This window comes from Lissotriton helveticus, chromosome 10 (assembly GCF_964261635.1).
Source record: "Lissotriton helveticus chromosome 10, aLisHel1.1, whole genome shotgun sequence".
NCBI lineage: Eukaryota > Metazoa > Chordata > Amphibia > Caudata > Salamandridae > Lissotriton > Lissotriton helveticus.
Window position 1 is genome coordinate 1,106,885,244 of NC_136071.1, and position 16,194 is coordinate 1,106,901,437.

General features: G+C 46.8%; 1 protein-coding gene across 2 annotated transcripts in view; it reads right to left on the reverse strand.

The window, feature by feature from the left end:
- The window catches only part of DNAJC13 (DnaJ heat shock protein family (Hsp40) member C13), a 1,517,524-nt gene that overhangs the window by 822,521 nt on the left and 678,809 nt on the right, over positions 1–16,194 (reverse strand). For both annotated transcript variants that reach the window (XM_078663869.1, XM_078663868.1), the window contains one exon: positions 11,516–11,598. In XM_078663869.1, coding sequence (XP_078519995.1) covers positions 11,516–11,598 — 83 coding nt within the window. The remainder of the gene's footprint in view (positions 1–11,515; positions 11,599–16,194) is intronic.

Consider the following 16,194-nt stretch of genomic DNA (forward strand, 5'->3'; position numbering starts at 1 on the left):
GAAGGCGCATCGGCAGGGCCGGACGGTCCGAAGACAATGCCATGGCTGACCAGAACTCCTGCAGCTGGGCAGGAGTCGCCGATGGACCCGAACGGGAGGGTAGGCCATCGACAACTGCGTAGGCTCCACCGGAGCCGCAGGGACGGCGCCACCTGCATCCTTAGCCGCGTCACACGACTGGCTAGGGAAAGGCGCAGAGCGACGACGCTTCTTCGCCTTCTAGTGCTTCGCCTTACCTGACTCAGAGTGTGAAGATTTCTAATGATGGTGATGGCTCCGCGGGCTGTCCCTCGACCTCCCTAGGGACCGGGACCTTGAATGGCGCAGAACCGACTCCCGGGCCTCCAGCCATCTTTCGGCACCGCTCCCGCAAAGTTTTCGGAGCCAGGCCCGCAGTGGGGGCATGACTCAGATTCATAGTCGCGCCCCAGGCAGTAGAGACACTCGAAGTGCGGGTCCGTCACAGACATCGTTCTGGGACAGGCCGCACACGACTTAAAACCGGGCTTCCCTGTAGATTGATATATACTTAAAAACAGAGACAAAATGTCCCAAAAAAAACTCAGTCAAAAAATGACTGGGGGAACCGCTCTGTCAGGATCTGCGCTTGCTGGCGCAGAAAAAGAAAGAACTGACGTCAGCGTGCGTGGGCATGTCTAAGTAGCTCCAGCAACATCATCTCGGTGACTAAGACGCCGGCGACGTACGCCGAGCAGAACAACGACGCCTACCGACGTGCAGGGGTACTGCTGACGAAAAAACTTTCCGGAACCTGTCTCACGCCTGGGGATATTCTAAGGCAGGAATCCATCACTTATGGGTCTCTTTCAGATTTGGCTAATCTCATCACCTGCATCATAGAGTTTGTTTTTGTGGTGGCTGATCAAGTGGAGAAAATGAAGCCTCAATGGCAGCAGGGGCGCAACTTTGATCAAGGTCGAAAGGGCGCAAAGTCTACGTCAGAAAGGACAATTGGGTCCTCATCATCTAGTGGCAAGGGAGTCAACATCAATGCACCAGTTTAGACAGCGGTGTGAGGTGTAGTTGAGAATGGAGCTGGAGGGGGCGCCAGTTAATGCTGCGGAGGGTCCAGCTGATGTAGAGCGCAAACTCTCACGGTGGTGGGTCTGCTGACCAAGATCACACCAGAAAGTCCGGGAGAACGGAACGGCCGAAAAAGCCATCTCTCCAGACTTGGCTGTCCAGGCAGTAGTGTCTAGCAAACGTGTGCAGCGAGGCCCACGTAGCTGCCTGACAGATGTCCTGCAAGGGGACTCCCCGACCGAGGGCAGTAGTAGCTGCCGTGGCCTGAGTGGAATGGTCCCTCAGCCCAACAGGGGACACCTTTTTAGCCAAGGAGTAACAGACCTTGATTCACAATATGACCCACCGAGAGATGGTAAGTCTATGCACCGCCCGTCCATTCTTAGCGGCCACCTAACCATAAAGAGCTTGTCATGCACCCGGAACTGGCGTGTGCGATCAAGGTAGAAGGAGAGCGCACGTTTGGGGTCCAGACGGTGGAGCCTCTCTTCCTCTTTCGAGGGATGCGGAGGTGGAAAGAAGGTGGGCAAGGTGATGGACTGCCCAATGTGAAAGGCCGTAACCACTTTGGGCAGGAAAGAAGGACGCGTTCTTAAAACAACCTTGTCCAGATGGTTAGAACAATGTTTAAGTCCCACTGAGGCATCACGAAAGGAACAGGAGGAAACATGTGCGTGATGCCCTTCAAGAATCTATTCACAACAGGGGACTTGAAAAGAGAGGGCTGATCAGGATGCCTCGAGAAGGCAGAAATGGCAGAGAGGTAGCCCTTAAGAGTGCCCAGAGCAGAGCCCTGCTGGGCAAGAGAAAGAAGGAAGAGGAGAACCTCTGAAAGGGGGGCAGAGAGAGGATCCACGGCCTTTGCTGTGCACCATGCCACAAATTTGTTCCACCTGCAGGCGTATACTGATTTTGCGGAGGAACGCCTGGCTGCCAGAATCACATCACAGACTTCAGGAGGCAAGTCAAATGGCTTCAACTGCCGGCGCTCAATCTCCACGCATGGAGGTGGAGGCTGGACAGGTTCGGGTGGAGGACCGTTTCCTGCTGCTGTGACAGAAGGTCCTCCTGAAGAGGCAGTCGAATCGGGGGATCGACTGACATGCTGAGTAGCTCGGGATACCAGTATATTCGTGCCCAGTCTGGAGCCACAAGGATGAGTTGGGTCCGGTCGCGCCTGATTTTCTTCAGCACTCTGGGCAGAAGTGGTATATGCGGAAAGGCGTACAACAGACCGCCACTCCACTCGCGACGAAAAGCGTCGCCGAGCGAGTGCCGCCTTGCAAATTCCAACGCACAGAACTGATGACATTGCGCGTTCTCTTCGGTGGCGAATAGACCTAACCAAGGCTCTCCCCACTGCTGAAAGAGACTTGCGCCACGTCCAAGTTCAGACGCCATTCGTGATCCATCATGCCCCGGCGGCTGAGTTCGTCCACCCTGGCGTTCAGGGAACCTGCCATGTGTTGAACCACCAGGGTGACGCCCTGGTGTTCCAGCCATGTCTAGAGGTGCAGAGCCTCTTGACAAAGGGTCCACAACCCCACCCCACCCTGTTTGTTGCAGTACCACATGGCGGTGGTGTTGTACGTGAACACCTGCACTACACTTCCCCGGACAGAGGGAAGGAATGCTTTCAGTGCAAGTCAGATCGCCCGCCGCTCCAGAAGGTTGATGTGGAGCCAGGACTCCGCCGGAGACCAGAGGCCTCTGATCTCCCTCTCTCCCATGTGGCCTCCCCATCCCAGGAGGGACGCATCTGTCACTACTATGTGCTCCGGTTGGGGAAGGGAGAGAGACCTGCCACTGACCCAATCGCGGTTCTTGAGCCACCACTGCAACTGTTTCGCAGTGCCCTCCGAGATCCGGACGCAATCGGACAGGTTGCCCTGATGCTGTGCCCACTGAAACTTCAGGTCCCACTGCAGAGCTTGCATCAGCCACCGAGCGTGATGCACCAGAAGGATGCAGGAGGCCATCAGCCCCAGGAGCCGCAGCGTCAACCTAACTGAGACTCGGGATAAAGGCTGAAAGACCGGAATCAGAGCCTGAATATCCCGAACCCGCTGTTTGGGGGCGGGGGGACCCAAAACTGCGCGGAGTCCAGAAGCCCTCCGATGAAAAGGAGCTTCTACGAGGGGCACAGGTGTGACTTCAGCACGTTGATGGAGAACCCCAGCAAGTGCAGGAGGCCGGCCGTAGTCTGGAGGTGGGAGATGACTGCTTGGGGCGAGCCCGCCTTCAACAACCAGTCGTCGAGATAGGGGAAGACTGAAACCCCTAATCTGCGCAGATGAGCTGCGACCACTGCCATCACTTTCGTGAACACCGGTGGGGCGCTGGTAAGGCCGAAGGGGAGCACAGTAAACTGAAAGTGCTCGTGGCCTACCATGAACCGCAGGTAACGCCGGTAGGCCTGCAGGACGGGGATGTGGAAATATGCGTCCTGCAAGTCCAACGCTACCATCCAGTCTTCTGGGTCCAGGGCAGCTAGGACCTGAGCCAAAGTCAGCATCTTGAACTTCTGCTTCCGGAGGAAGCTGTTGACACTCCTTAGATTCAAGATAGGGCATAGGCCCTTTTTGCCCTCCTTGGGTACCAGAAAGTAGTGGGAATAAGCAACCAAGTCCTACTTCTGGCCCAGGAACGCATGCGACGGCCCCCTTGACCAAGAGGGCCATAACTTCCTCCTGCAAAAGTTGCAAGTGATCCCCCGACATGCGGTGGAAATGTGGTGGCTTGGCTGGAGGGGTCGCCTCGAAGGGGAGGGAGTAGCCCATTCGGACGATTTGCAGCACCTACCTGTCCGATGTGATGGGAGCGCCAGTGGAGTAGGTGATGGCGAACCCTGCCCCCCACTGGCATCAAATGGGCCTGAAAACTCTGACTAGGAGGATTTTGAGGCAGATGCTGCGGGGCGGGTGTGGACTGGACTTGCCTGTGTCCCCCAGCACCGCCAGGGCGGTAGACCACGTCAGAAGACCGCGTAGAGGGGGGTTCTGCAGCATGTGGCTAGCTGGACGTGAGGGGGCGCCCCTTTCCTTGGCCACAAAAGAGACGAAAGGCGTTGGCCGAGGCCCTAGGACTTGGCCGTAACCCTGGAGTCCTTAAAACGTTCCAGCGGGCTGTCCGCCTTGTCTCCAAAAAGGCGACGGCCATCAAAGGGCATGTCCATAAGGGATGCTTGGACATCGCCCGAAAAGTTGGCGGACCTCAGCCAGGCGTGGCGGCGAACCGCCACCGTCGTTGCAATCGCCCTGCCTAGCGAGTCCGTGGTATCCAGCCCACACCGAATAGAATATTGTGCTGCGTCCCTTCCCTCCGCCAGGGCCTGGGTTAGCTTTGCCTGGACCTCCACCGGGCACTGAGGCAGCACTTCCGCAACCGTATCCCAACAAGAGTGGGAGTAACGGCCCAAAAGGCAGGCAGTGTTGACAAACCGCTCCCCCGGATTCAGTGAGGAGAACAGCTTCTTACCAAACTAGTCGTACCTTTTGGATTCCCGATCCGGAGGGGCGGTCGGGAATGCGGTCTTGGAAGTTGAGGCCTGGATCATCAGGCTCTCAGGGGTGGGGTGAACGGACAAGAAACTGGGGTCGCCAGGAGCGGGGTGGTGGCGTCGGACCACGTTCCGATCCACAGGAAGGCCTGTGGAGGCCTTGGACCAGGTGCCCAACAGAACGTCAGTGAAGGCCTCGTTGAACGGCAGGAGAGGCTCAGAGGAGCTTGCCTGCGGTTTGAGTACCTCAGTGAGGAGGTTAGTCCTCACGACCGGGAGCTCAAGAGCCAAGGCCTTGGCTGCCCGGGTCAACACCACGCTGCATTCAGCCCCCTCCTTCATAGCCACGGAAGGAGGAGAGACAAAACCAGTGTCGGGCGATGTGTCCAGACCACTGGCCTCCCCAAGTTCGTCTGTCCAGTCCGGACTCAACTGGCACTGCAGTGCCAGAGGTTCCTCAGACCCCTCCCAATCCCCCTCGTCCTCCATCTCCTGAAAGTCAGGAAGAAAGGATGGAGCAGGATCGTCGGTGAAGGACTCACCTATCGGCGTCGAAGACGGTGCCGGGAGGCGCCGGTCCAACGCCGGAACCGGACCGGGGATCGGGGACGACACGGAACGGCCCCGGGGGCGACACCCTTGGTGACGACGCCGGTGGAGGGGTTGTAAGGTCGACCGGCGTCGACACGGATCCAGTCCTGGATCCTGAGGAGCCCGGCGGCGTCGGGACCGAAGTCGCCGACGGCACCGGGGCCAAAGCTGCCGGCCCTCTCGGGCTCCCAGACGGGTCCACGGGGCCCGAAGGCACCTCAGCGGGACCCGGAGGGAAGCGCGACCTCATGGCCATGAGGAAGGCGCTGATCTCCCCCGGCATCATGTTAAGCCCAGGGACCGGCGGGTGTGGAGCTGGATGCCGTGCTTGTGGCTCCGGTGGAGCCGCGTGGGCGGTGTCGCCATAACCCCTGGCCGCGTCGCGCGAGCGTCAGGGGGGGACTCAGACGAGCGATGTCGCCTCTTCGACTTCTTGTGCCTCGACTAACCGGAGGACTTCGAACCCGACAAGTGGCGTAGACTTGCCGAGCTATGATGACTGTGGCCCCGCGACTGATCCCTCGACCTCCTCCTGGACCGGGACCTCGAGCAGCGCGGGGCCGACTGCCGGATCTCGAGTCGCTAATGGGAACGCTCCCGCATAGCTTTCGACGTCAAGGCCCGGCAGTCGGGGCTCGAGAAGATCTAAAATAGATTGAAAAAAGTTAATCAAAAAGTGACTAAGGAGTACTGCTCTTCCCGATCTGCGCTTGCTGGCATGGAAAAAAGAACTGACGTCAGTGCGAGAGGGCGGCGTCTAAGTACTCCGACGACGTCATCCCGGCGACCACATGCAGACGACGGACGCGGAGCCGCAGATGACGCCTACCGGCGCGCAGGGGTACTGCTGCGCAAAACTTTCTGGATCCAGTCTGACGCCTGGGGGTATTCTAAGGTAAGGAATCTAACACTAAAATGTTTCTTTCAGATGCGTCAGCTTGTAACTCTGTATTCAACAATTTATGGGGCTTCCAAACTTTCCCACACTAAAAACAACAAGTGTGTGTTTTTAATGTTGGAACATATATAGGTACATGTTCCACTGTTTAAAATACAGCACCCTCCTAGGGCTTATTAAGCCTGCCTTAGGGGTGACTTACATATGCTAAAAGGGAAGATACGCTTTTCCATTGCTTTAAATGGCAAAGACAAATTAGCAGTTTACAACTACTCTTCCAGTCTGCAGGATGACACAACCAGTGAGGCACTCCCTGGGGTGAACCTCTAACTTACGGGCCCTGGGTACCAGAGTACCATATAGTAGGAACCTTCAAGTGAGTTATCTTATGCCAATGGTGTATAAGCCAATCAAACAAACCATTTAAGGTCACAGCACAGGCACGGGGGTCTGGTTAGCAGGCCTCAGTGCACTCTCAGAGTTGTAAACCAGCAGCATCCATCCAAAACTTGGAGGTGACTATACAAATAGAGGTATTTCCTTACGCAAGGGTTAGGAGTAAAGGGTGAAGAACGTGGTGCTCTTCTTGTTGGGAATGTAGTTTATCTTTCTAAACTTCAAAAGTCAGAGAGTGATTGGTGTTCCACCTAAGAGAAGTATCTTTTAGTTTGGCTTACTAACTCTACCGGAGCATTATTTTCCATCAACCTGGTATAGTGCATGCAATCTCATGTGGTTATACTTAGCCAGGCTTGACCTCCCCATCATACAAACACATCCTAACCCCATGATGGCAATAAAGAGGGATTCTGGTTAGTGCTTCTCAAAAACAGGAAAGGCTCTTTATTTTCTGCAGTTTTATTTTTTTTCTTGTCGTCAATACCAAAAAACAAAGGAAAGAAAATAATACATTAATATGTTCATTCATACAGCCATCAACATACATTTTATGTGTTGCTTACTTCCTGCAAGAACAAAATATTGCCAATGCATTTTATATTTTATAGTTACCTTAGGCTTTTGGTATAGTGTGATGAATGTCTAGCTTAGATGATGTTACCTCACCCTCACTCGACTCCTTGCCATCTGCGTCCCAGCCATCATGAGCTGCATTATGCCTGCTGGTGTCTCACAGCTCCCGCATGGCACAAGGCAGAGCAGTCTTCAACCTCACAGCCCCACAAGTGTGCCTAAACTGCACTTTGACTGGTGAAGTAGCTCATAACACCCCTTGTCTAGAGTGCATTATCAGTCCATAATACTAATCCAGGACTGGCAAATAGTGCTTGGCAGATATTAAACAGCTACTTTTTACTAGGCTTTATTTTATTTACCTTAAAAGAGTGCCATATTTAGACATTTAATTAGGGATCAATTCAACAACTAGCCATCAGCATACAAGATACACTGATACTACTAAATGGTACAATTGGCTTCTGACCAAGATATGTAATTCTCGATTATTAAACTCATATTTCACAGTCAAGACCTACAATCAGAGAATGGTAGAGAAGGTTTAATACTGCAGGCCCATAGGGAGCTGCCAAGATTGGTCCCAATAATATAGAAAGCTGCCAATATTGTTTCCTCCCCAACTAAAAAGTAGATTGGATCCTTACAAAGGCTAAATCAGCATAAGTTAGTTTCTACCATAACACATATATGTTGAGAGCACTCTATGTGGGATACCCAGAAATTTTAGATACCCAAAAAGTTACCTGAATCATAATGCCTTTTTTTGCTGGGTCAGAGACGCTGTTAAACCTTAATTTGATGAGGCAATGTGTCACTGTGTTAAGGCACCCCCACAAGGCATCAGCATTTATTAACCCCTTCACTGCGGCGCATGTTCAGCGGACGTCGAGTGCACTACCTGGGTAGTGCTGCGCCTGTCCGCTGAACGTTCCGGCCCCGCCCGCGCAATAGAACGTTCCGCACCAGCGCGGAACGTTCAGCGGAGGGGTTAAATACAATCAATTTAATAATATAATGAAGTCCACTCAATAACTGAGTTCTAGATCAAAGGAATAGTTAAAGGGTTTTATTACAAAAATCAAAAGTAAAGCATTACAGAAAAAATTCTACAAAACATATCTTTGGAAAAGTTATACAAAGAAATGCAAAATCAAAAATAATTTCAAGTCCCAAGTGGGCTACAAAATCGGGAGTGTAATGGACAGCATTTCTAGTAGAACAGGCTCATCCACCAAAGGGTTTGCACACATTATTTCACATATGAAATTAACTGAAATGGCAAAATCATGATGATGTGAGCAAATGTATAATTTTATCAGCAAATCAGAGTACAGGAAAAATAAATGTCACAATGTTTTAACAACTAAGCACTATCCAAATACATGAATAATTATTCTGCACCCGCTATGTTAACGGTGTCCGGAGATGCAAGTACAAATAAAATACTTGAACAATAATGTGTTACATAAATGAACAGGGCACAGTGATCTAACGGAAGGACCTTAAGATAAAAGTTGAAGTTGATGCCTGAGCAAGAAAAAGTTCATCAAGAGCAGCTTAAACGATGACAGTTTAACTAAACCAGAACACTTCAGTCCAACTGTGTGCTGCAGAAATTGTGAGAAGAGAGGTGGGCAAGGGGAAAGACATAAAACAAGGGTGACTTCCATCTTGAACAAGATGGCGACTATACCTAAACTGTGGCCTAGCTAACAAACATTAGGAAAATTCACTTTTACACATCATAGAGAATCCATTTCCAAAGCATCAGCACATTATCAGTATACATAAGTGAAATAATGCATTCTGAATTGTGTTTTTGATTAACAAAAATATAAATGTATAAAAATATCTGACACCACTTATAAAAAAAAAATCAAAAGGATGCTGTATTTTCCAAATCCGTGTTTTGCCCAAGATATTCCCTGCATCGATAATACCACCCTCCACGTAAATATATTGAAGGGATCCCCGCAATTTGTCTCGCTTCACCCTATGATAGGCCATTTTAAGATCCGCCAACACTAAAGAAAGGTCGTTCTTTTCTATTTAACCTTCCACACAGAAACAAAGAAATACTATCAAAAATACGCTTTGCTTTCAGCTCTGAGGACAACGCTAAAATGTGCCTGGAAACTGTGCTGTGTTTGTTTGTTTGATAACCATTCAGTATGCATGTTAGTAATACCTAACCCAAAACATTCACAGTGGCATCTAGAGGCAAATGTCTGTAATTAGGGCACCTTTGATGCTCTAATAAAATAGGACAATCTGGACAACTTCTAATATCTGAAAGATTGCTTTGCACTATTAAAGAGTTCATGCAGCTCATGTGAAGGCAACCAAAGATCAGTTAATGAAGAAAATGAATGAGTATGTTGCTGGATACGAGAGCTTTGGTGCACTTTTGGCTATGCAGTGTATTCATTATTGTACTTGGGATCAAAGGAACCACTGACTTCCATTCAATTAGCCTGCCCTTTGACACCAAAACCTTAAAGCTTTACAGTGATGTGTTGGTTTAGTATGTGTAGGTAGATTCCGTGAGACTCGATGTATACAATAAATCACACCGGCATAGGGCTCATTCATGCGGAACACTGTATGTCACTAGGAGAAACAGCATGAAAAAGACCAATTGAGTTCTCCCTAGCTGTGAACTGAATAACATCCTGTCATCTTTTCCATATAATCTGGTTTGGCTCAGAGTTGAAGACACCTTCTTCATTTTGGGGGTTCATTATCTGAGAGCTAAGATAGAACATCAAGGGAAGATTGAGGTCAATATCCCTAATTCAAATAGAGATAGATGATTCCACTAAGGTCTGGGTATCCTGAATGAGCATGTGCGCAACAAGGTACTTATGACACTTGTTGAAGATTTCTATAGTCTGCATATCAGATATACCTGTTAATGTATTGTGTGGTGAGAAGTTCATATGCCTTATCTTCATAACATTATATTTGACATCCAAAATGGCCCATGCCACTGAACTGCTCAATTACTGAAAGTTGATTAATAGAACATTAGGACCTCAGCCGTGTTTGATGGTCATTTCAAAGAAGCCCAACTGTTTTCTACATCCTAAATGCAGAGAAGGACAAGGGTTGAGACAATACCAATTATTTCCCTGAATCAACCTCTGCATTCTTTGGCTATTCCTTTTGGTAACCATGGGAAAAGTGAAGTTTGTTTTTAAAGGGCTTCAAACAGGTAAAATATTATTATTAAATGGAGACAGAAGTATGGCTAACCTTTCGCTTTGGAAAAAATGGAACATTTGTCCACTCTTGCTATTGGAGAATTTGTTGGTTCTTTCAAATTTTGGACTAGCATAAGTTTGCTCATTAAAGATCCGGGAACTCCTTGTGACTGTATCCTATCACCACCATCAGACACCTAGTCTAGAATTATAGGCTATAGGTGGTCCACAGCACTAATGTAAGATGAACTTCATCAAGTATCTATTATTACTGTCAAATGTATTTTGCTTGCTTCCCACAATCTGCATAGGTGGTTAATTCACTATTTTATCAACTAGATATTCCAGATGAGACACTGTTCAATATGTGCCAGTCTCCTGGTGAATCCAGGGAATACTTCTTTGTGTCTGACAGTTAAAGACTTTCTCCCATGATGGTGCCTGCTTGGTACAGACAGGAAACAGTGAGGTGGCATTGTACTTTGAGTTTCTATTTCTACTTGGTATTCTACTTTTTCATGACAATCACAGGTGGCATCTCTGCTTACATAGGAACCAGCAACTTGACTTGCACTGCAAACTGGTTGGGTAAAAGTATTAGAATCTGGTGTCTTTTGTGATGTGGGAAGAACAGAGGGGAAGGAAAGTCCAATTCTAGAGCCCAAGACCTGCTGAGCAATAGGTCCTCAAGGACAGCCACAACTATGGTCAAGGACACAAACGTTGAAAGATGCTAGTGGTGCCCCTCATTTGGATTTAAATTATGAAATCCCACTTGCAACAACGTCTAGGGCACTATGTGATGCATAAACGTATAAGATTTCACCCTCATGACTACAAGATAGCCAACTTGTTAGATGTTCTGTTTTCAAAATTGAAAACAGCCACTTAAAAGTATCCAGCAACACTTGCCATTTTGCTCTGAAATAGAAGGGAGTCATGTGTGATTACTGTACATGCTGGTCAAATAATTTGTTAATCCCTACATCTGGATGCAGAGTAATTAGTCATCAATCAATGAACATAAACAATTGTTGAATGTGGTTATGTAACATAGTTGGTCATGGCAAGCTTTTAGCTGTACAAGTAATTCTCAGGTTTAGTTCAAGCATGTGATCTTCACAATGCGGTCCTTTATTAGTGTTCTTTGCAGAATAATTTTTCACTTTCATTTTTAGACATGCGTTTCTATGATGATAGTTTTAAAACACATGAATCATGGTGTATACCTCTCTATTTTAAAGAAATTAACAACTCCTAACACAGGAAAGCAAAGTCACCTTTCCAAGGAACTAAAACATTTACCTGTAATAAAACAGATCCCAGTTGGATTCAATCTTTATCCTTTGCCTTCTCTTTCTTAGAATGACAGGCTTCTGAGTAACATTCTGCAATCACAAAACAGACCTTGACAATTTTAAGCAGGAGATGAGACACTATAACCAGGATTAGGAAAACCAGAGAAAGTATAAATCAACACAGTATGTAATACATTTGTGATGGCACGAACTAACACTACAGTTATCCAAGAAAAAGCAGAACTTCTTACTTTTTGTAAACAATGGGAAGCCAGTTCTGACAATATTGTATTCTATGTGTACTGAGAAGGACATTTCGTAATCTAATATGCAGCTCTTTTACATTTTATGTAAAGGATTTTAAAGAGGGTGAGGATATGAATGGAGCATAGCAATACAGATTAAGAAGACCATGAAACAAATAAAAAAAATACAAGGGCCTCTGCAACAATCAAAGGCTAATGGGGTGATGGGGGGAGGGGGGAGGGGGGGACGCATGTGAATTTACAACACTGCATGCCACAAATAGATGCTTACAGGGTAAGTTACTTTTTTCTGTCTGTGGCATGTGTAGCTGTAGCTACACATGCTGTGCATAGACTGTAAAGCAGTTCTTTCCTAAGCGGTGGTTAGGCGTAAGATGATGCAGAGGACTAGAACTACTGAAGGTTTACACCTCGAAATGTCTGTCAATAGCCATGTATGGCATCCCAATTTGGGGTTACGCACAAATTGAACCTATCCAGAAATTGAACCTATCCAGAGAGTGGAGAACAGGTTTTTACGCTCATTACTGTCAGTCCCCCCACCTACCCCAACCTATTCCATTCACTCGGAGGTGGGCATAGACTATATAACTGATAGGCTAAATCTGGCCCCACAGATTTACTGGCTAAAGACGTGGCTCTACAAAGAGGTAACCGTGAACCACTCTATCATGGAGGACGTCATGTCCCTGGAGCACTATTAAAAGATTCCTTGGCTGGATTATTTGAGGAGGTCATTTCATCAATTAGGAAGATTGGAACTCTTTGAATCCCCTAAAACTATAACAAACAAGGATGTACTTTTGATCAAGAGGCAGTTTTTGTCCCTGGCAAGATCAAACCGAGAGGAAATAGAACTGCAGAAGCCCTCGGTCAGGTCTCATTATTTAACAAAAAGCGCTATTGCCATGGAACCTTACCTCATAATAGTTACAAGACCTTTCCATAGGTTCCTCTTGACAAAATTTAGACTAAATTTGATCCCTTACTTACTGGGAGATTATCCATCCTGGGCTAAGCCAGAGTCAGCCGCCTTGTGCTCTTGTGACGATCACTCAATTCAGGATACCACGCACTTTGTCCTGTTTTGCACATTGTTCTCAGCGCCCCGAAAGAAATACCTGCCCCCAATCCTAAGAGGCGGGCTTCAGACAAGTTAAACCTGCACTGCTATACTTACAGTTGATGAGCTCCATTCGTACAATTTTCTGCATGGGAAGCTTCTTGGCCGCAGCAGCGCGTATTAAAGCTAATCATGTATCCATTTACAGAATACAATGATTCTCTTTTACTGTGATCAAACCGTCTATTTTTGTACTGCCTTGTAGTGGTTATCTTTACACATGTAATTGTTTTTTTATAAGGTTGTATTGTAAAGCCCTGGCCATGTATCTTAATCCCTTTTTTAACATGATTATATTTGAGTAACCGTAAAATGTTTTATGAATTTTTGTATGTAACGTCTTTTTATGATTTTTCTAAAATCGAATAAAAGTATTTTGACTGACTGACTGACTAGAACAGTGTGCAGCCTGTTGGCATGGAGTGAACCAGTTAGTTGCTTTGCACAGCAGCTATAGGGATGTTGCCTAAAAAAAAAAAGCCATAGAGACCTCCTTTTTGCTGATAGAGTGGGGTCTGGGAGGGACAGGCAAAAATAGTTTCGGTTTAGAATTACAGGTTTGTATAAATTGATCTAACCGACGTGCTATTCCTGCTTTAGAGAGAGCATGGCTTTTGTGTGGTTTGGAAAAGGAGACAAAGAGTTCTGTTTAACGGAAAGGTTTTGTTTGGTCAATATAATACATGAAGTTGCTTTTGACATCAAGTGTGTGACGAGCCCTTTCCTCCACTGACTCTGGATGTGGGAAAAACACAGGGAGCTTAATACTTAGGTTGAGGTGGAAAGAAGAGACCACCTTGTGGAGAAATGTAGGGTTTGTCCTAAGGACTAAGCTATTTGTATGAAGTCGGAGGAACGGTTCTTGAAGGGGTAGAGCCTGAAGTTCACTCACACGCTTCAGGGAGGTAGGTGATCACCGCTAGAATAACTACCATACAGTAAAGGAACAGAAGAGGGCATGAGTGAAAAGGTTCAAAAGAAGGAGCCCATAAGCATGGTAAGGTATGTTTAAATTTCATACAGGGGCAGGTGGTACCCTCAGAGGAATGACTCTTAAGTCCTTGCATAAAGATCACTAGGATGAGGGGGAGATATTTTATCCAAAGCATCCAAATCACAAATGGAAGAAGTGAGAGAGGCGCAAAAGTGTAGGCTAATATCCTTAACCAGTTCATCCGTAGTGCATTGCCCATCGACTGTGGGTACCTGGAGGTGAAGCTTGGGTATTTTGCGTTTTTGGCAGTGGCACAGAAGTCCACGTCTGGGAAGGCCATACAACAGAATTACAGGAGTAGGACTTGCGGGTGGAGTGCTCACTCGTAGACTTGTTCCTGTATCCTGCTAAAAAAGTCTGCAACATCGTAGTCAATTCCTGGTAAGTATTCGCCGGTAGATGAACTCTGTAATAGAGTGCCCAGCGCCAAATGGCAAGCTAACTCAGAAAACTGAGGAGGGTTAATGCCACCCTGCTTCTGCAGGTGAAAAATGTCTTGTCATGTTATCTGTGTGAATGAGGACCACCTTGTTCTGAATATGGTAATAAAATAAACTGAAGGCTAGCTGGATGGGCTGTAGCGCGAAATAGTTGATGTGGAGAACTTGTTGACAGGGTTTCCACATGTCTTGAATGGTCAAGTCCTATAAGTGTGCTCCTAACCCGGTGAGGGATGAATCTGTTGAGATGGTCAGGATCGAGAAAGGGCTGGCCCTGCAACAGGTTGTTGCTGTTCCATTACAGGAAAGAGCAATGATTGCGGCACCAGATCAACACTAGATCTTCACAGTGACAACTATCTGTGAACACTGTGCATCAAGGCACTCCTGCAATGGGTGCATGTGTAACCTGGCATGGGGAACTTTGGCAATACCGCGTGCAAAGTAACAACCATGGCACTTGAAATGAGGATTCTTTCTGATCACATCAATAAATGTAAAGAAGAGGTAGAGGTAGGTCTGTACTAAAAATGTATTATTGACCTTATTTAAAAATAAAACTCACAAATTATACATAATAGCTATCAGTTTAAACAATATAAAATTATTCCTAAAATTCGCAACACATCATAAAAAAGTAATGACAGATAAAAAAAAATTTTAAAACTTATAATGACAACAATTAATTGGAAATCACAATATTAAAAGAGGTGGCATAACTAATGGTTCTCTACGCGCGTTTCGGCGACCAGCGCCTTCTTCTGGAGTAGCCACGTATCACAAGTTCTTGCTCGATTCCGTTACAACAGACACCTTACACAAATAGATTCTAATTTGATAATGTGTGAAGGAAACAGACCAGGATAAGCTGAATTAATCTCGCTAGGCAGCTTCCTGTATCTGTGTTGCAAAGAGTGTCTATTCTTGGCACTCACAAAAATTCTGTCTGGATCTGTTAAAGAGTCCTGCCTTGCTTCCCAGTATATGTAGTTGATTGCGTATGGTGTCTGTTGTAACGGAATCGAGCAAGAACTTGTGATACTCTTTTAATATTGTGATTTCCAATTAATTGTTGTGTCATTATAAGTTTTTTTTTAAAAATGTTGTTATCTGTCATTACTTTTTTATGATGTGTTGCGCATTTTAGGAATAATTTTATATTGTTTAAACTGATAGCTATTATGTATAATTTGTGAGTTTTATTTTTAAATAAGGTCAATAATACATTTTGAGTACAGACCTACCTCTACCTCTTCTTTACATTTATTGATGTGATCAGAAAGAATCCTCATTTCAAGTGCCATGGTTGTTACTTTGCACGCTGTTTTTCCCTGACCTAGGACTTATAATATCCACTATCTCAGGGGGTCCTTGTTTTTTACACAGAACTTTGGCAATACAACAGACCATCATGCAGAGTAGGTGCATGATTGTTCTGACTGTTACCGGATGATCTATCTGAAAAACAAGGGAGCAAAGATTGGAAAGCTTGAACCTGCGCTAGGCTTAGATATGCTTTCCGAGTGCCTGAATTTAGTACTGCCCCTAGAAAGGGGTGGAATTAAAGGATTTGTAGGTGGGACTTGGCAAGATTGATGGCAAACCCATAGGTCTATGGAAGCCTTCGTAAGTGCCAAGCACTAATGTTTTTTTGCTCTCTTGATCCGCCAGTAGTCCAAGTAAGGGAAGACATGGATGCCGTTACTCCTGAGATGAGCAGACACCAGGGCAAGACAATCTGTGGTCACTCGGGGTGGGGACTGGGGAATCGATGTGGGCGCGGGACTGACCCTGAAAGGCAGCAACTTGAACTTATAATGCAGACCATTCTCCACGAACCAGAGGTACCATTGAAGTGCATGG